The sequence below is a fragment of the Dreissena polymorpha genome, chromosome 1, assembly GCF_020536995.1.
Source record: "Dreissena polymorpha isolate Duluth1 chromosome 1, UMN_Dpol_1.0, whole genome shotgun sequence".
NCBI lineage: Eukaryota > Metazoa > Mollusca > Bivalvia > Myida > Dreissenidae > Dreissena > Dreissena polymorpha.
This window is the reverse complement of record NC_068355.1, coordinates 152,469,964-152,491,523: the sequence shown is the minus strand read 5'-3', so window position 1 is coordinate 152,491,523 and position 21,560 is coordinate 152,469,964. Positions and strand designations below refer to the sequence as shown.

Below are 21,560 nucleotides of genomic sequence, written 5' to 3'. Positions count from 1 at the left end.
CAAAAATTTCACACACAAGCGTCATGTTTCTGTAATTAAAGAATATGCATTTGTTAAAATATATTTCTAAAACGTTTGAAAAGTGTTCATGAATACACCAAAAGGCATAAGAAATGCATATGATTGGATGTGACACAATATTTTTTAAAATAAATCCATTAGTATTTTGACGGACAAAAATCAACTTGGAAAGAAAACGATGTTGAAGAATTGAAGAATTCCGCCAATTTTTTGTTAGAATTTCATTTATCACAAATAAAAAGCAATTGAGCGTATGATAAATCCTAAAAATGTTGATTACAGACTAGTTTAATTAATGGATTCTTGTGTATAAAGTCGACAGAAATGACGCTTTGTTGTGACAGAGCTTTGCATCCAATGTTTATATAGGCAGCAACGAGTACGTACTATAGTGTTACTTTGAGACTACGCATAAGATTATAATGAGGTCTAAAATGCGAACAATCGTTAACTGCTTGCTGTTAAGATGTGTCTCCTACAATACTTCTAAGGTGACCTAAGCAAACTTAAACAAAAAACCTAATGAGGAATGGTTTTCAGTTAGGTGATAATGTTTAAATCATGCTTCTGATAAATGTGTTGATTAGAATATTCCCGCTCTGTTCAAATGTCGTCAATTGAAGTTCCGTAGTCACATACTGTATTGTATAGTTAATGTTTTCGTATTAGTAAACATCAGTTTGAAGACTTCCAAACATGTGAGCAGTGTGCGTTTCATTATCCTTTGAATGTTCTTGCAACCTGAGTTTGCCATTTCCAGTTGCACACGAAATACCAACCTGCGTTTGCAAAACAAAACAAAATTAAATAATAAGATATTTTGCAAATTTCACTGCTATTTTTGTCATGAATGTTTTACAATATATTAAATTGAAGAGTAAAATCAAACTAATTCAGTCGTTAAAGCAATATTTTTTTAAGAAAATCATCAAAACCACATACACAAACAGCGTTTGCATTGCATATCAGAATTTTGTGTTGAAGTGTTTTCGGAAAGTGGAAACAGTAAATGCAATCTAATAATATCAAATTAAAGTTTATTTAGTATACTGTGTCATAGGCTATCGCTTTTTAAAAACTGAAATTTCAATCACATGAAAAGACAACAAAACTTACCTTAATGTGCAAGATCACAGACCGTTTCTTCAACCGGCGTTGACTTTTGTGGTGACGTGATAAAAGTTGTTCACCCCCGGTGTTGTTATTAGGGTGGTGCGGTGGTCGAGTGGTAACACTCTGGTCTACCATTCCAGAGGTCCCTGGTTCATTTCCCAGCCGGGGCACTGAAAATTTCAGAAATGCTTAAAGTGTTTCCCACCCAACTAGAGATGTACTGGTATGAAACCCAGGTAATTCTCGCGTGTATCGGTGCTATACACTGAGCACGTAAAAGAACCAAGGGATCTATTCGCAAAGAGCTAGGGTATCGCACCTGGATTCCTTGTATCCCAATACTGTCTCTTCAGCGCTTGCTGTCTCTTCAGCAAAACCAAAGGACCCCATTGGAAATAAGTGCTTGCACTTTCATGGGTTATTCTTGACCGCAAGGTCAAATAAATACATAACACATAGTAAAGCATATGTTCATTTATTTAATAAATATTCAATTTTTAGATTGATTTTCTAAAGAAAAGGCAGATAATTTACTCACCTTGCCATGGCAATTGGGGTCTACGTTGGGATCCAGGCTTGGTGACCGACATTTACCTAGGAATAGGTGGGAGGATTTCATTTAAATCTACATGTTCATTGTATTCTTAATTTTTGAATGGCACCCACAGGCCCAGTTAAGTAACTTAAATTTTGACTTTGTAAAAATAAGGGGCAATTTTTACCCATTTATGCCTAGTGGACTCTCCCATCCTTCTGAATTGGATCAAATTATTTCCAAAATTAGGGATGTCTGGTATATTTATTTCTATATTTAGAATAGGGATGTCTGGTATATTTATTTCTATATTTTGAATATTTCTTACAGAAATTCCTTCAAGCAAACAGAGCAGACCCTGATGAGACACTGCATCATTTGCCGTCTCATCTGGGTCTTCGCTATTTGCCAAGGCCTTTTTTCTAGACACAAGGCATAAATGGGTTAAAGTAAAAAAATGTGTATAAAAACATGTTCAGTTATTCACTAAGCTGGTTCCCTATAGTTTCAGCTACCTCCTTATTTGGAAAAGTAAGATAAAAGTTGAGTTATTTATTTTTTATATTTAGAAAATTCTATCTTATGGAAAAAGTTGTTTTGGTTCAAAACGCATGATATCAAGAATTTGTTTTTGAAAACAGAATTCAGTGAAAAAAATTATCAAATGTGTTGTCACACATTTATTAATATTATTTTATTATTATTTGATTTTGATTGAGTGCGTTATAAATCAATGCAATCTCTTAAAAACTGTCACTATGACATTGTTTGAATTTGTAATGCACTAAATCAAAATCAAATAATAATAAAATAATATTTATAACTGAACTCTGTGACACAATCAATATCAAGTTAGACATGTGGTTCCAAGTAACCTACTACTGCCAATCAGTCTAGACAATGAAATCATACTCATACATGTAACAAATTCCCAGAAATCAAATCAAATTCTTTAAAACCGTATTTATTATATTGTTTGAATTTATAATGCTCTCAATCAAAATAAATTAAAATTATATATATAACTCTGTGACTTTTGAAAATCTTTCCTTTTTAACAGTTTTCTGGTGTTTATCAGTCTATTCCAGGTTGGTTTTTTTTGGCCTGAGTTTATAGCCGAAATTCAGCTATATTCGGCTATATTCCCAATCGCAAAAAGTATTATTTTTCCCGAAAATTTGCTAATAAATTCTCAAGTGGGAAAGAAAACGTATTCCTATCTGGTCTGGTACGGATTTTAGACTATACCTCAATTTGGATAATGTCATCATTATTCGTGTGCACGATATTCGCCGTGTTGTTCAGGCGCTTATTATATTAATTTGCAATGAAATTCAAGCGTTTTGTGATTCAGCTAAATTGAAACAAAGATGTTGCGCAATTCGAAATATTATGTGAAAAAGATTCCTAAGCAAATTCCCAATTTCAAAGCCATGTCCTATCTTCCCAAAAATCTAAAAAGCCCTGTATTCAATTATTTATTCAATTATTTATATCAAAATCTTTAGAAAAATTGCATTTTTCCCACAAAAATGATGCAGACACTGATTGTTAGGAAAAATATTTACAAATCAGCGTTGACAGGATTCCTTCCCTGTTACATTGTACTAAGGAAATACCTGTCAGTGAGTAATAGTATTTTGCCTTTATTATGTTTTAAAGACATACAAAATGTTTCACTCATCTTCTGCATACATGTTTTCAGTTCAGAAGTTTTCCCAAAAAAGAAAGAAACGTTTAACATATGCAGATAAATGGAACATAGCGTCCATATTATGATTTTGCAGATACGGATGCAGATAGATGGAATACTAGCCTAAAGATACAAATTGTTTGTGTGTTTTTTTAATCAAATCAAATTAGTGGTGCTTGAGAAAGGCGGCGTGGCGCAGCGCCATGCAAAACGGGCCTAAGAAAAACACAAATTGCCATTGACACTGTCAGTTTATGTATTTTGGGCCATGGGAATATTGCCCTTAACACTCTCAGTTTATATATTTTGGGTCAGAATTGTGTACCAATGTAACCCAGCCAGAAAAATCCCCGACCATAATGGGGATCGAACCCGGGACCTCCCGGTTCCAAATCAGGCAGACACTTTACCTCATCACTATATATAATAAAAAAAAGTATAAGTTCTCCTTATACCGAACCCTGCTACATACACCCCCTCCGATTCTGAAATTCTTCCACGAATTTCCTATTGTCATGACATCTGTGTGACGTCTGACACACATGGTGGGTTTTGTACGTTGGGCGCCAATGTAACCCAGCGAGAAAAATCCCCGACCACCATGGGGATCTAACCCGGGACTTCCTGAGTTCCAAATCAGGCAGACACTTAACCGCATCACTATAAAAACTAGCTCATATAGCAAGGCAGTATAAGTTCTCCTTATACCGAACCCGGCTACACCAACATGATGCAGGTAAAAAAAAAGTTCAACAAGTGTAGATTAAGTTATTGTCAAATAGTGAATATATGGAATCCTCAATGAATAAAGCTTTGTTTCCCATCCATTCAAAATGGACTCCTCCTTGAGACAGTGTTCTGGTGTGTGTCATTCAGGAGTTATTACATGATAAGAGAGGAAAATAGGTGAAATGAGGACAAGCAAAGTTCATGTGGGCATTACCATCCAATTGAACACCACTCCAAGTGAGAAGACATATCCACTATCTGGAGCAGTGTAGTTTAACTTGCGTCACTCATGGGAAGAAATTAATATCGTGATAGTGGTGGTAACTTAGCCTATTTTAAGTATATGAGTTAAATCTGCCATACTTATTTGTAGATAATGAAGTCAAAGCATATCACTGGTTTCTAAATATATTTTTTTATGTATTTATAATTTAAGGTTTTGGTGAAATAAAGGTTATAATTCTTGCAAATTGTGGAGAAAGTCCTTTGTAGCAAAATATGATTGACAGTAAAGGCCCACATTCTAAACTGCCTTGACTTGTTATCAGCTGGCTGTATGCTCTAGTTGTTTGAACTTTCATAAAACTGTACCTTTTACAAGCATTTGATATAATATACATTGGGGGAGGTGTTTTGTAAGGGATTGTCAGTTTAGAGTTGATGAGGTGGTTTCTTGTTTAGTGTTGGATGCTAGAGGTAAAAAAGGATATTTTTTGAGCCGTTTTTTTGTTGGATCAAACATGGAAGACACTTCAGGTTAGTAATGATGTTGTTATGTACATGTAGATCTCTATTGGTCAGGTGAAACTATTATCCGATTCAGTAATGTTTCAGGTTTCAGATTCCTCTTCAGTACCATTACAATCAATATGAGCAATGTCTAGTAAAAAAGTATAACAGTATCAGAGTACATTTAAGAGTTTTAAATAATACATGTCTTGTAAGAATTAAGGTTTGATTATATTCCAGCAGAGTCATCCAGTGGATTTTCGTAAGGTTCCCGGGTTCTGGAAAGGGTGGGTCTTGCAAAAGGTAGCCCCACTCCCCCCCCACCCCCAACATTGTTGTTGATTGTATAATACTTTCCAAATTATGGAGTCTGGTGCTGTACTTGTAATGCAATTTATTTGTCTGAAAATGTATGTATTGTTGTCCGTATGGTATCAGTCAGAACGTTCTCTATGTATGCTATTATTCAAATTTCAATTGTTCAGCCTAAAAAAACAGCATGTATGGAGTTTGCACGTAGATTTATTGTTACTGCTTCAGGTTTTTTGCAACAGGCGTGTTTTTATATAGTGAACTAGACATTTCAGACAACAGTGAAAATTTTCCACTCATGCAAAACAAGGCAAACATGTATAGTGAATGGTGCACACTGCAGATTAGCACAAAAGATTTATATCTCTTAACAAGAATCACGAAGCTGTGAAAAAATGTTCAACAGTACATAAGATGTAACTTAGCTTGATGAAATATACACGGGCTGGGATAAAATTGACATGGCATAAAACTAATGGCACAAAATACATGGTCATTATGTGTTATTTATTAATTCAAATGATGAACTAAGATTGAATGCTGTCAAATAACAGAAGGTGTGATTACATTATCTAAATATTTACGTTTGATAATTTACACATGCTAGCCTGTGTAATTTAAATTTCTTATCAATTTTCCCTTTAAAGGGATCTTTTCACATTTTGGTAAATTGACAAAATTAAATAAAAAATGTTTCTGAGTTGCAAATTTTCGTTGTAGTTATGATATTTGTGAGGAAACATTAATATTGAACATTAATCATGATCTAAAATAACTATTAAAGGCATCTTTTGACGATTTAATAACTTTAAAATTATTAAGCTTTGCAACGTGAAAAGATTTAATAATTTGGATAGTTGTGTGTTGTTGTTACAGTACAGCTAACGCGGAACAAACATGCTACGAGATCCGCGGCGGCAAGGCGCAACGAGTCGATGAGAGTTGGCTGTTGAAGCCGCGTCAGTATGCGGCGGCAAGTCGCATTTCGCGGCGAAGCTTCGCATCTGTCCGCCGAGACATGCCGAGGCAAGCCGCGATCCGCGACATGACGCCAAGCCAAATCAAAATCGTTTTTAAATGATAAGTTAGTTAAAGAAATTTAAAAGAACAATTATAATAATATTTAAAATCATAATTAATTTAATGTGCGCAGATTCAAAATAGATAAACTAGTTATAAAAAGCATGCTGTTGTTTTGTTTTTAGTGATTGCATTCTTGTTTCTAAAGAAATTGCTGCCATCCGGATAGAAATAATTATTATTTTAAAATAATGGTAATAAAAAAATCGAATTTATAAAAACAAAGTACGATTATCACGGGCATGTATTAATAAAATTCCTATAATCATTTGCCATTGTCATTTTTATAATCGGCTAAAGTACTTTAAGTTACTTTGTGTGCGTTTATTTGGCCTTTTGATTATTGTCTTTATATTAAACGATCAACAAACATATTTGTTTTGGGTTTAATTTTTATGACAACATATATTAGCATATAAGCATATTTAATGTGTCTGGCCAAGTTAGTTTGTTTCCCGCCCGTAGTTTATGTATTTCACACATAAATGTCACGTAATTATGTTTTGGCACATCCGAGTGGTCAAGACTCCAGCAGTTTGTGAATTTATAATTGCTTGTTGTTTTTGCTATTATATTTTAGCTGAGACAATTAGCAGTTTGAAGCCACATCAATAACCAACTCTTAATTGTTGATTTGTTTATTTTCAGCTTTTTATAACTATTGTTTGACTATGCGTATATAAAGTAGTTTCATTTTGTTTATATTATATAGTTGATATCGCTAATCATTACCCGATAATCCCCTATATTCCAATTTTAAAGCAAATTCTGGTGAATATTTACGATAAAAGCGCTCAAGACACACACACATTTGCAATTTTTCTTAAGTATCAAATACATTTTGGCATTTGTTACTATTTTAAAATGTGATGAAATAACGTCCAATCGGGGCGTTTTTTTTTCCCACTGAACACGCATAAATCGCCTGACGTGATGTACATGTTTTTATACAACACAAAATACACCCAAACTTTCCATGCGACGTTGTACATGTCTGCATAATTTTCGCGCGCTTTTTATGGAGACAAAGGATATTTTATCACTGTTTATTTGACGCTAGAATTTGTTAATGTCGCATTAGCATTAAAATTCAGAAGCGTGTTTCGGATTACAAATTTAATAAAGCTCATTTCAGAATGGAACAAAACATTAACATGGTGCGTAATTTATTCAACGATAATTTGTTAAAGCGCATTACGTGCCATATTGCATATAAAAACGTGAAAATAATAAATATGAAAGTAGCGTAAATCTAGGTTTCTATGCTACACAAATGTACATGTAGGTGTATATCTTTTCACTCAATCCGCCGCGTACGTATGCGGCGGATTTACTCCGCGAAAGTATGCGAGGTTAAAGCAGACTCGGCGTCGTTGCGCGTATCAATGCCGAGTGGCTCGGCGATACGCCGCTTGAACACTCAACACGGCCACCACGTAGTAAATATCTGGCCGTGGCGTAGCCGCGGATTATGTTTGTGTCAGGTTGGCTGTACATGACAAACTTCAATACATTCCAAAATCTGTGATAAGGTCCCTTTTATAGTGAAGTGAAACAGGGTGTGTCTAGTAGTGCTTTTCCCTTGTGGCAAATCTCTGCCTAAGATGTGATGCTGCACATTGATTGGTTGTAATCCTCTTTAGTCACCATGTCTGTGTAACGTGTGACAGGCCTTAAATGAGTGTTCTGAGAAAACTGGGCATAATGCATGTCCATAATGTTTCGTCCCAGATTAGCCTGTGCAGTCTGCACAGGCTAATCAGGGACATCACTTTCCACCTAAATTTGATTTTGGTAAGGAGGGACTTCCTTGAACCTAAAAATACCATTAAAGCGGAAAGTGTCGTCCCTGATTAGGGTGTGCAGACTGCACAGGCTAATCTGGGACGACACTTTACGCACATGCATTATGCCCAGTTTTCTCAGAACACGCCTCAAATTATGGTTAAGTCTTCAATTAAGAAGATCAACATAGATGCATCAGCTTATTCATTCTAACTCCATAAAACAGCTTGGGGCAAATACTATATCTTGTTAATTTTCCTTAATTAGCGCTTTGCTCTTTGTATAAACAGACAATTATTTGATGGTTCAGGCTTTAATAACAGTGCCTTTTTAATTTGTAATAATTTAAAGGAACTGTCAACCACGACGAGGTAGAAAAGAAAAGTTGTAAAATACCGTATTGTTTTACAATTATTACTTTATGTTGATTAAAATAACACGACTGCCATATTACATTACTTGAAAAAAGTTGTTAAGTTTTCATATTTTCAGTATATTTGGTGATAAAATTTATTGGGTATGTCTACCAGGTAACTACCAGTTAACTATAAATAACGAAAGTAGATTGATCATCATCGTCATGTGGTAAACCCAGGAATGCAAATTGTGCATGCGTAGTGAATTGTATAAATCTTAAACAGAAAATGATCAAACTTCTAGCGTTATTTATAGTGTGTATATCGTTATGTCACCTTTTTTCGCGATGTACTTTCGATTTCACATCGCGAAATTTTGTTACCAAATATACTGAAAATATTAACTTTTTTCAAGTAATGTAATATACCAGTCGTGATATTTTAATCAATATAAACTAATAATTGTTAACAAATACGGTATTTTAGAACTTTTCTTTTATCGTCATTCGTGGTTGACAGTCCCTTTAAGAGCAAAATAACTTTTATTGCCCAAACTTATCATTAAAAGTCTTTATATATAGATGTTTTATAACAGTTATTGATTTTATTAACAATCTTGGGTGTTCAGAACGTAAAGGTATCTAAATTTAGTGTACAATAGTTAAGTTCAGTGCAGATTTACTGGGCATCCCATGTTGAAGACCTGTCTAAAAATAAGAAATTCAGTTGAGATTAAAAGCTGCATATTTTATTCAGCAACATTTAGGCCTACGGTTTGACTCATGAATTCAAGAAAATGTTTGTCCTAAAATGATTATCTACTAAAGACCAGTAAATAAATATTGAAGTTGACATATTCAATGACTTTTTGTTAACTATCCTAAGCCATTGTTGCATGTCTGAAATTAATTGTATAAAAGTGAACTAAACTATCAAACCACTTGTGAATTATGCTACAATGGCTTGACTGATACAATTCACATGCATTGCATGGGTATGGTTTATAAGACCAAAACTATTTATTTAGTTGCCATGAGTATCTTCAATAAAGAATTCAAGTGACCCGGGAACCGGGCGTTAAAATGGTATGGGAAATATCCTATAATGTATGTAATTTAAACCATTCACTGGAAAATAAAATAACAATTTGATTTCAACTGTTACTGAAAACATATTGTAAAGTTGTATAGTGGTATTGAAATTAAATAATCTATCTTTTATGTTTCTATATTTCAATGTTATGAAGCTTTATTGAACTTTTTCTGAATGTATCAAATCGCGACATGTCAATTTCTAACTTCCACACATATATTTAACAATTTCAAAATAAATGTTTACCTTTACGGGATTTCCTAGAATGCACAAGACCACAATGGTTTCCTTCATGGTGATTGTTTTTATGCTCCCCCAAAAAATTGTTTGGGGGGACCATATAGTCGCTGCTTCGTTCGTCCGTCCTTCCGTCCGTCTGTGCAAAATTTTTGGCCGGTCTATTTCTCAGCCACTAATGACCGGAATTCAATGAAACTTTATGGGAAGCTTCACAACCAAGAGGAGATGTGCATATTGTCAGCGGGTTCTGGTCGGATGATTTTTCACAGAGTTGTGACCCTTTGAAATTTTCCATTAACTGTACATAAAGTGCAATTCTTGTCCGGTCTATTTCTCAGCAACTAATGACCGGAATTCAGTGAAACTTTATTGGAAGCTTCACTACCAAGAGGAGATGTGCTTATTATCAGCGGGTTCTGGTAGGATGATTTTTAAAAGAGTTATGGCCCTTTGAAATTTTCCATTAACTGTACATATAGTGCAATTCTTGTCCGGGCTATTTCTCAGCAACTAATGACCAGAATTCAATGAAACTTTACGGGAAGCTTCACTATTAAGAGGAGATGTGCATATTATCAGCCAGTTCTGGTCGGATGATTTTTCACAGAGTTATGGCCCTTTGAAATTTTCCTTTAACTGTACATATAGTGCAATTCTTGTCCGGGCTATTTCTCAGCAACTAATGACCATAATTCAATGAAACTTTACGGGAACATTCACTACCAATAGGAGATGTGCATATCATCAGCCGGTTCTGGTCGGATGATTTTTCACAGAGTTATGGCCCTTTGAAATTTTCCATTGTACATATAGTGCAATTCTTGTCCGAGCTATTTCTCAGCAACTTATTACGGGAATTCAATGAAACTTTATGGGAAGCTTTACTACCAATAGGAGATGTGCATATTATCAGCCGGTTAGTCGGATGATTTTTCCACAGAGTTATGGCCCTTTGAAATTTCCATTGTACATATAGTGCAATTCTTGTCCAAGCTATTTCTCAGCAACTTATCAAGGGAATTCAATGACACTTTATGGGAAGCTTCACTACCAACAGGAGAGGTGCATATTATCAGCTGGTTATGGTCGGATGATTTTTCACAGAGTTATGGCCCTTTGAAATTTTCTATAAACTGTGCATATAGTGCAATTCTTGTCCGGGCTATTTCTCTCCAACTACTGACTGGACTTCAATGAAGCTTTATGGGAAGCTTAACTACCTTGAGGAGTCGCGCATGTTATTAGTGGGTCCTGGTTAGATGATTTATTTAGAGAGTTATGGCCCTTTGAAATTTTTAAGTTGCTAAACCATCCATCGTATTATTTTGTCCAAAGTTATGCCCCACAAGACGTTTCCTTTTGTCTGAATATATAGTGCAATATTGTGACCAAAAAAAACTTTTGGGGAGCATCACCCGTCTCCCAAGGTTTCTTGTTCTTTGAGGTTAAAAGTCAAACTACACCACTTATTAGCAAGGCTGTTTTCGGAGAAAACCCGAGCTATTGTCATAGCCTGCTCGTGTCGTCCGCCAGCGTCATGCTAAAACCTTAACATTGGCTCTAAAATCAAAGTGCTTCCACCTACAACTTTGAAACTTCATATGTAGATGCACCTTGATGAGTTCTACATGCCACATCCATTTTTGGGTCACTAGGTCAAAGGTCAAGGTCACTGACCTCTAAAAATAATAAAAAAATTCTGACAAGCTTTCGCAGCCGAGCATGGCACCCGTTATGCAGTGCTCTTGTTTGTCAATATAGAGATTGCTTGCCTGCATTAACAGTAATCAAAATCACATGGCACATACAGATACGGCACATACACATATGTCAGATGGGGTTCCTCAATGACTTCAATTAAAGCCAAGGTCATACATTGTGGTAAGGGTAAAAGAATAATATACTTACTATTTATATCTGTGTCAACTGGTATATATGGGTCAATTTAGCTTGTTGCCAATTTCTCAAAGTACACAATTGTTCATTTTAAATTCTTTAAGTTATCAAGTTTTTTTAAGACAGAAAGTTAGATTTCATGAAATAATGTTTGAATTCACCCTTTTTAATTTTAAGAGTTGCCTATATGCTGATGATTGTAGATAAAGAAATGCCTTGTCCAAGTTGTCGTTTTCTTTACAGTTTGGTGTAATAAGATTCTCTAAATCTTGTGGTTAATGTTACATGAACCGTGTAACTTAAATTTGATTTAGCAAATGTACAAGCATTTCCAGTAGGAACGATACTTATTGGTGGGTAAAATGTAGTTTTACAAAAACTGATATTATATGATGACTCTAGACTCTGGAAAAAAATGTTACATGTACAACATGTGATAATTGAGCTAAAACAATTAAGTTTCAAGTCCACGTGCTTGTGATCCTAAAGTAAGTATTGTTGTGAAGTTGAGTGGGGCTGTGATTTGATGTACATTGTCTGAAATAGTTATGTACTTGTTATATTATGTGATTTTAAATTTCTCCTGGCATTGAATGTACATGTAGCTTCTGGTTCAAAGCTACAGGCTTACATTGATTTTCATTTAAATCTATTAAAAGGAGAGTTGTGTTAACTTAGCTATTATAGAGAATATTAATGTCAGGGATGTGGTCTATATTTCTGTCACACTTTATGCTTTTCTTGTCATCAGTCACATTCCATAGACTCTTGTTGACATGACCAGGTATGTTTGCTCTTGTTGACATGACCAGGTATGTTTGCTCTTGAAAACATGGTCAGGTATTTTTGCTCTTGTAGACATGACCAGGTATGTTTGCTCTTGTAGACATGACCAGGTATTTATGGCTTTGTAAACACACATGACCAGGTATGTTTGCTCTTGTAGACATAACCAGGTATGTTTGCTCTTGTAGACATGACCAGGTATGTTTGCTCTTGTAGACATGACCAGGTATGTTTGCTCTTGTAGACATGACCAGGTATGTTTTCTCTTGTAGACATGACCAGGTGTGTTTGCTCTTGTAGACATGAACAGGTATGTTTGGCTTTGTAGACACACATGACCAGGTATGTTTGCTCTTGTAGACTTAACCAGGTATGTTTGCTCTTGTAGACATGACCAGGTATGTTTGCTCTTGTAGACATGACCAGGTATGTTTGCTCTTGTAGACATTACCAGGTATGTTTGCTCTTGTAGACATGACCAGGTATGTTTGCTCTTGTAGACATGACCAGGCGTGTTTGCTCTTGTAGACATAACCAGGTATGTTTGCTCTTGTAGACATGACCAGGTATGTTTGCTTTTGTAGACATGACCAGGTATGTTTGCTCTTGTAGACATGACCAGGTATGTTTGCTCTTGTAAACATGACAAGGTATGTTTGCTCTTGTAGACATAACCAGGTATGTTTGCTCTTGTAGATATAACCAGGTATGTTTGCTCTTGTAGACATAACCAGGTATGTTTGCTCTTGTAGACATAACCAGGTATGTTTGCTCTTGTTGACATGACCAGGTATGTTTGCTCTTGTAGACATAACCAGGTATGTTTGATCTTGTAATCATGACCAGGTATGTTTGCTCTTGTAGACATGACCAGGTATGTTTGCTCTTGTAGACATGACCAGGTATGTTTGCTCTTGTAGACATGACCAGGTATGTTTTCTCTTGTTGACATAACCAGGTATGTTTGCTCTTGTAGACATGACCAGGTATGTTTGCTCTTGTAGACATGACCAGGTATGTTTTCTCTTGTAGACATAACCAGGTATGTTTGCTCTTGTAATCATGACCAGGTATGTTTGCTCTTGTAGACATGACCAGGTATAGCTGCTCTTGTAGACATGACCAGGTATGTTTGCTGAGTTCATTAAAAAAGAAATTTATCTGATGTTACCAGTGACATATTTTTCCCCAATCAGCCAAGCCATGTGGACCACAGCCAGGATGTGAGGGAGCAGTTTACTAGAGACCGGCTGCAGGTTGGAACATCAGCAGCCAGGGATGCTGAGCTGTATCCCTATCATCGACAGCGACGACCACAGCTGTTAGAAAGTCACCACCCTGGTGTGGATAGATCAAGGTAAAAATGGCTTATTCAAAAATATTTTTGTTTATAACCATCTCCAGCTCAAAATGAAGATAATTACTTGACGATCATATTTTTTACTACATTGTACTTAATCACATCTTACACCTTTAAAATAGTCAAACTCACAATTTAATGGCAAATAATCAAAAAGCTTATCAAATTTCAACATGTGTTATTGGTGATATGATATTCAGTAATTAATAATAACGGAAAAGGTATGAAATTCAATCTATGTGTTTGCGTGTTCATGTATTATATTGAGCACATTAAACCCAATATTATTGAATGATGTGCACACAGCAACTGTGGTTGTCTCAAGCTTTTTCCCTAGTATATAAGTTTTATCTTTAGCAGCTTGTCAAATATTGCATGCCAAAGCTTCATGAACCTATTTGATGTATGAGAAATGACTGTTATGATGTTATGCTTCATATGTCAGATAGAAAATGTTTATGCACAACCCTCTGTAGCCAACCCAACGGATTTAGTTGGTTTAGTCCTTTCCCCCATAAGAAGCAAAGTGAAAATGGCTTTTGCAACCAGCATAAAACCAGAACAGCCTGCAAGTGCTCTCAGTCTGTTCAGGTTTTATGCTGTTTGCTGCTCATCAGTATATAAGGGTTGGAAATGAAGCCTTTAACAATTGAATTTAGGAAGAAAGGTATTTAATTACTGTAAACGTATAGAAATTCGCCGGTATGAAATTTCGTGGTTAAATAAAAAACAACTAATTCGTGGACACGTAATTTCGTGGATTTCAAATAAAAAAACATCTAATTCGTTGATACGTTATTTCGTGGATTTCAAATTTTCGGGGAAGACTGACCGTCGTAATAATTAAACTTTTATTAAAACAACCAGAGTAATAATAAAGCATAATCTGCTATTCTGTGTTGACAGCAAGACTTAAGGTTAATGTGCACTGAAGCATGAAAGTGTTGCCGATAATTGTCCATAAGAGCGATAAAGCGGCGCATCTGTAGGTACCAGCTCGCTAATTGCCATCAGTTTTGTTTTGACAATATTTGCAATTCTCAGCACAATTGGTCCCCTACTAGTAACAATTGAGTAATAAGGTCCCCAAAATACACGTGTGAAAACCATTATGTCTCTTTTAACTTTAACTTGTAACTCTAGTTGGCACTAATTGACATATGTGATAAATATGTAAACTGTTTTAGTTTATTTGAAGTGAAGTAACTATTACAAAAAACAAATATCTCGGATAACTGACAACAAAAGAAAATGTCGGACATGACATTCCGAAATGACCGATTTCAGATTAAAAATGTATATATTATCGTTGGTACTTGAATTCGTGGTTCAGCGGACCAACGAAATCCACGAAAATTGGTACGACACGAAATTTAATGGTTTTACAGTAAATGTAACTTTCTTAGGGACTACAAATGCGTCTAAAAACATATCTAAGTGGTGAAGGGTTAGACTTTCAGTCTGGGGTTCATAGCCAAGTTACATTACTTGTAAGCTGATTGGACACGACATTATTTATACTGCAATAATACCTTTGATGCAAGTATGGCAGCTTTCATTTACAGGCTTAAGTATATGTTGAAATGTGCACGTAGTTCAACTGATCTTCATGAGCTGACTGCAATAAATTCAAAACATTCGATGAGTGTTTACATGTATCTGCAGACAAGAACCCCCACTGTCGGCCTATGGTCAGCACTACCACCAGGAGAGCATGGGTAACCTGCAGCCTGCACCAACCTCGGCGCTCCAGGGAGGGGTAGGCACTGGGCCCCAGCCCCCTAAACGGCCACGTATTGCAGCAGAGCGCCCTGACCTCACAAAGCCTCTCACTATTGATGTCACCCAGGCAGAGACCAAAAGGGTAAGCGGTTGTCGTATTTTAGAAATAATATTTTTCTATCATGGTTTGTTGTCGTATAACCCACAGTAAGGAGTATAGATGCTTAGGAATGAAATCACTAGTGCGAAGCCATCATAGAAAATTATTATTTTGATTCTAACACGATTCTGATTGATTTGGTTCAAGCTTTTGGACATGAACTATATTTTTTAATACTCCACCCTTCTTAGTACAAAGTTCACTATTTAGTGAGGTCATTGAATTTTACAAACATATGAAGTTGTTTTCATTCATAAATATTTTGCAAATGACGTCACTTTCATTGAGAACGAAAATCGTAGAAACTAAATGATGTCACTTTTATTGATGCTACTAAAAAGCTGACATGCTATAAATGTTTTCTTAATTACGTTTCCTAACAAATAACATTCTTTGTAGGAGTGGTTATGCCACTTATCACCAAATATACAATTTGTTGTTTCATTACATTTATATACATGATACATTTACTACATTTCTTTTAGAGCCTCAGTACCCTCAGTATTGAGACAAGACTCTAGTGCAGTTAAAGATTTCCCCCTTGTGCATAGTAGGGGCTTTTAAAATGGAGCATTTAACCCATCAGCTCAGAACTTTTTCTTTGAATCATGCAATTTTCCTCTATAACAGATATAATCAAAGGATTCTTTATTTCCGTATAAAGAAGTGGGCCATTTATTTACATTTATTTGATTTCATTTGATTATCTTTGACTAATTTGTTTTTCTGGAAGAAACACGTACACATTTCTAAATATTTCATGCATTAATTTCCTTTTCTTTGTTTTAGAATTGTACAATTTACAAAATATAATTGAACATAGTTATTTTAAAATTTTAATCTACCTGCTTCTGCTGTGTTTAGTGCCTCTTAAGCTTGGTTGTTTGATTTGCATTCTTATGATATCAGCTGTCATTTCATCCAGAAATATGCACATAACCTGATATCTTACCGAAATGCACAAGATGTATTGTTGTGACAGATAATTTCCTGATATATTTCTTCCCCCCTTTGCTTAGGGAGTTTGTACATTTATAGATTAGAATTGATAGCTCATGTTTAAACGGAAAAGCGTTTGGACTAAATGTCTTGACCCTTTCCCACTCAGAAGCAAAGCGAAAATGGCTATGTGCAAACAGCATAAAACCAGAACATTAAGAACTCACTGTGCAGGTTTTATGCTGTTTGCTGCTCATCAGTATGTAAGGGTTGGAAATGAAGCCTTCTTAAACTTAAATCTAGTAAGAAAGGTCTTTAATTTAATTTAACTTTAAGTGACTACAAATACGTCAAAATATGTATCTAAGTGATAAATGTTTTAAACGGTTTAATTATGTGTTGGATTTTTAGAATGATCAGAAGTAGGGCATTAATGGCAGCGGTTGCATGTCTGTTCATGGCTGGTTTTGTGTCAAGAAGGCTTGATCTGTCTGGAGTCTGTAACAAACTCTTATACTGTCTGTATTGATTTTATATAACTTAGAATTAATGTTTCTTCCATGTATAATTGGAGTTGATATCATAGTGCATCATACATTTATACCGTTTCCTCCATAAGAAGCAAAGTAAAAATGGCTTTTGCAACCAGAATTAAAACAGAACAGCCTGCGAGTGACTCGCAGTCTGTTCAGGTTGTATGCTGTTTGCTGCTCATTTACAACTTGAATTTAGTAAGAAAGGTCATTACATTTAACTTTCTAAGGGACAACAAATGCGTAAAAATATGTATTTTATTCTAAGTGTAAATGATATACTTTATAATGGTTATGAATGTTCTACCTATAAGTTTGCATACAACCCTTGGGAAGTTTTTGCTGTAGTGGTCTGTGGAAATTCTATGTGTTAAAAAAGGTTTGCACAGAAAAAATATTAATATTCATGAAGTATTAATGAAAGTTATTAAAATTAGAATGTTTATTTTTGTTTATCCATTGCATTGCTCCAATGTGACTTAATGTGGTTACACACATTTGGTCCTTTGTTACAAAGAATGCATGTATTTTTCTAAAGTTGCTTGTGAAATCATTCTGATTCGTGTATTATGAACATATAAAACGATAGGAGCCCGCGTACAACCCCCAAGTGGAGGCCATATCTCCCACTCTACCGCCTGAGGAGACCCAGAAGGTACAGAAGGTGAAGGATGAGCTGCTGCAGAACATCAGTCGTATAGATAAGGACATCAATCTGGTGGAGCAGCAGATTGCCATGAAGCAGAAGAAGAGACAGGTCACAGCTATTGACATTCACAAGTTGCCCATCATGGGTCCATTTCTTAACTCTTTCAGTGCTGGAACCGAATTTTGAAGGCCTTTGCAAGCAGTTTGGATCCAGATAAGACGCCACAGAACGTGGCATCTCATCAGGATCCAAACTCTTTGCTATTCTGATAGTATTCTTTGAAAAAAATCGAAGAAAATGCTAATTTTAAAAATTCAGCAGACAACATTTTAGCAGACGACAAATTTCCCAGCATGAAAGGGTTAACAAATTACTCTGACGGCCTATAAAGCAGAATTGTGTTCCCCTTTTTGTACCTTGAAAATTCTGGTTAACAGTGGGGTGCAACTACTCCATATCTCATCTTTACGTGCACTTAATGGCCAATATCTATTAATGTTACCATTTTATTCCCCGTTATGTACTAAGTATAAAATAAGTGTGTGTGTTTGGAAGGGAGGGTCATACCATGTTGCAAATATTTGCCATGCTCACTCCATACATTGTTTGAAAATGAATAGAAAATGGGAAAATTAAAATCTGGTTTAAGTAATTATGACCCCATCAAATTCATTGGCTTGATTTATCGGATTCTATTAATCAATAATCCAGTCATATTTGTTATTTAATTGAATTGAACTTAATTGATTGGTAAAAAAGTTGAAAATCTACTTTCATGGGTCTATTTCTTTTTTTAACTTAAACATTTTTAGGTTTATGGTGTGTATATATATCGCAAAAAGGTACCATGTGAAATTGAAATTAGAAGGCACATAGTACCTTTTTGCACCAATGGGGCGATATATTATAGTACTATAATAACTTCAACTTAAAATACTTGTTGTGGTAATTATATCAATAGACAGAGAATAAATGTACATTTTACTACCTAATCTGAGCAATTGTAGAGTGCTCTGATAACTCTCATTTGTTAACTGTTTAAAAACGGTATACTATTCTGTAGAGCTATTGCAAATGAATATGATAAGATTTGAGTCATGTTCTCAGAAAACTGGGCATAATGCATGTGCGTAAAGTGTTGTCCCAGATTAGCCTGTGCAGTCCGCAGAGCTAATCAGGGACGACACTTACCGCTTTTATGACATTTTTCGTTCAAATGAAGTCTCTTCTTCGCAAAAATCCAATTTAGGCGGTAAGTGTCATCCCTGATTAGCCTATGCGGACTACACAGACTAATCTGGGACGACACTTTACACACATGCATTTTGCCCCGTTTTCTCAGAACGCGACTCATTTGATAGCAAGTGGACTTAGCAATACAAACAGCTACACTGTATAGTTTGAATAATAATAATATTGAGTGTGTTCTGACAAAAGTCTTAATTGAATTAGCAATGATTTGAACAGGATTTTTCTCTGAATGCACCAAAATACAAACAAAAGGATCATTACGTTTTTTCAGGTAATTGGAAGAACACATGTTTGGCTGTCCAGAGTTAACATAAATTTTAACACCTGTTGTTTGGTAAACTAAAGGTCATTTATCTTTTATTTCCTTCTATTAGTGTCATTAAGATGATGATTCTAGATTAACTATTAAGTTCAATCTTATTATAAGAGCTTGATTGTGCAGAAAAGACTAGTTTCCTGTTATATCACTTTCTGTGTAACGGTTTCCCACTGGTTTCTGTAGCAACAAGAGGAAGCGGCCAGCAAACAGAATGAAGAAGTAGAGTCTGATGAGGCCCCAGAGACCACAATCGATACGAAGAATCAGAGCATTGCACAGATCATTTATGCTGAAAACAGGGTAACTGTTTACAGTCTACAGAATAAGAATTTGATTCTAGCAAGCCTGAATTCTTATATCGGTGCCTTAGAGCATGCAATTGTTACAAGCCCTCTAGTATAGGTTGGAGAATGTTATAAGCCAACCATGTATTGGTGTTAGAATATTACAAGCACACTTGTATATGTCTGAGAATGTTTTAAGCACACTTGTATAGGCTGTTGACTGTTTCAAGCACACTTGTATAGATTGGAGAATGCTATAAGCCCACTTGTAAAGGTCTGAGAATGTTTCAAGAACACATGTATAGGTTGGAGAATGCTATAAGCACACTTTTATAGGTCTGAGAATGTTGCAAGCACACTTGTATAGGTCTGAGAATGGTGCAAGCACACTTGTATAGGTCTGAGAATGTTACAAGACCACATGTATAGGTCTGAGAATGTAACAAGAACACTTGTATATGTCCTAGAATGCTACAAGCCCACTTGTAAAGGTCTGAGAATGTTACAAGAACACTGGTATAGGTCGAAGAAGGTTACAAGCTCTCTTGTTTAGATTTGAGAATGTTAGAAAAAACTTGTTTAGGTCTGAGAATGTTACAAACCCACTTGTTTAGGTCTGAGAATGTTACAATAACACTTGTATAGGTCTATGAATGTTACAAGAACACTTGTATAGGCCTGAGAATGTTATAAGCCAACATGTTTTGGTCTGAGGATGTTGCAAGCACAGTTGTATATGTCTTAGAATGTTGCAAGCGCACTTGCATGTGTCTAAGAATGTAACAAGCACACTTTTTTATGTTGGAGAATGTTACAAGCACACTTGCATGTGGGTTAGAATTTAACAAGCACAACTTTTTATGTTGGAGAATGTAACAAGCACACTTGCATGTGTCTAAGAATGTGACACTTGTATAGGTCTGAGATAGATACAAGCACTGTTGTTTATGTCTGAGAATGTTACAAGCACTGTTATTAACATTTGAGAATGTTACAATCACAGTTGTATATGAATGAGAATGTTACAAGAACACTTGTATATGTCTGAAAATTTTACAAGCACAGTTGAATGTGTGAGAGAATGTTACAAGCACACTTATATAAGTCTGAGAATGTTACAAGCACAGTTGTATGTGTCTGAGAATGTTACAAGCACAGTTGTATATGGGTGAGAATATTACAAGCAAAATTGTATATGTGTGAGAATGCTACAAGCACAGTTGTATATGTGTGAGAATGTTACAAGCACACTTGTATTCGTCTGAGAATGTTACAGGCACAGTTGTTTATGTGTGAGAATGTTACAAGTCAGTTGTATGTGTGTGTGTGAGAATGTTACAAGCACACTTGTATTTGTCTGAGAATGTTACAAGCACACTTTTATACTTCTGAGAATGTTACAAGCACCGCTGTATATGTGTGAGAATGTTACAATCAAACTTATGTTTGACTTAAAATGTTACAAGAACACTTGTATAGGTCTGAGAATGTTTCAAGTACTCTTGTTTAGGTCTGATAATGTTACAAGCACACTTGTTTAGGTCTTATTTTACAGGCACACTTGCATGTATCTGAGAATGTTATAAGCACAGTGGTATATGTGTGAGAATGTTACAAGCACAGTTGTACAGGTCTGAAGATGTTTCAAGCACACTTGTATAGGTCTGAGAATGTTTCAAGCACATGTGTATGGGTCTGAAAATGTTATAAGCCCACTTGTACAGGTCTGAGAGCACACTTATATAGTTCTTAGAATGTTACAAGCACACTGGTAGAGTTTTGAGAATATTACAAGCACATTTGTATAGGACTGAGAATGTTACAAGAACACTTGTTTATGTCTGAGAATTTAACAAGAATACTTGTATTGGTCTGAGAATGTTACAAGTACTCTTGTATAGTTTTGAGAATTGAAATAAGTCATTTTGTGAATTACCCCTTCATTCGCCATAGGCCTCAGTCACAGGTTATATTCA

The 21,560-nt window shown here is 35.4% G+C and overlaps 1 protein-coding gene across 1 annotated transcript in view; it reads left to right on the top strand.

Moving 5' to 3' along the window:
• Nucleotides 1-21,560, top strand: part of LOC127858316 (histone-lysine N-methyltransferase 2D-like) — a 122,684-nt gene that overhangs the window by 36,270 nt on the left and 64,854 nt on the right. The window contains exons 3-6 of the mRNA XM_052395389.1: nucleotides 13,564-13,724; nucleotides 15,393-15,591; nucleotides 17,671-17,838; nucleotides 19,484-19,600. Of these exons, the coding sequence (XP_052251349.1) occupies nucleotides 13,564-13,724; nucleotides 15,393-15,591; nucleotides 17,671-17,838; nucleotides 19,484-19,600 (645 nt within the window). The remainder of the gene's footprint in view (nucleotides 1-13,563; nucleotides 13,725-15,392; nucleotides 15,592-17,670; nucleotides 17,839-19,483; nucleotides 19,601-21,560) is intronic.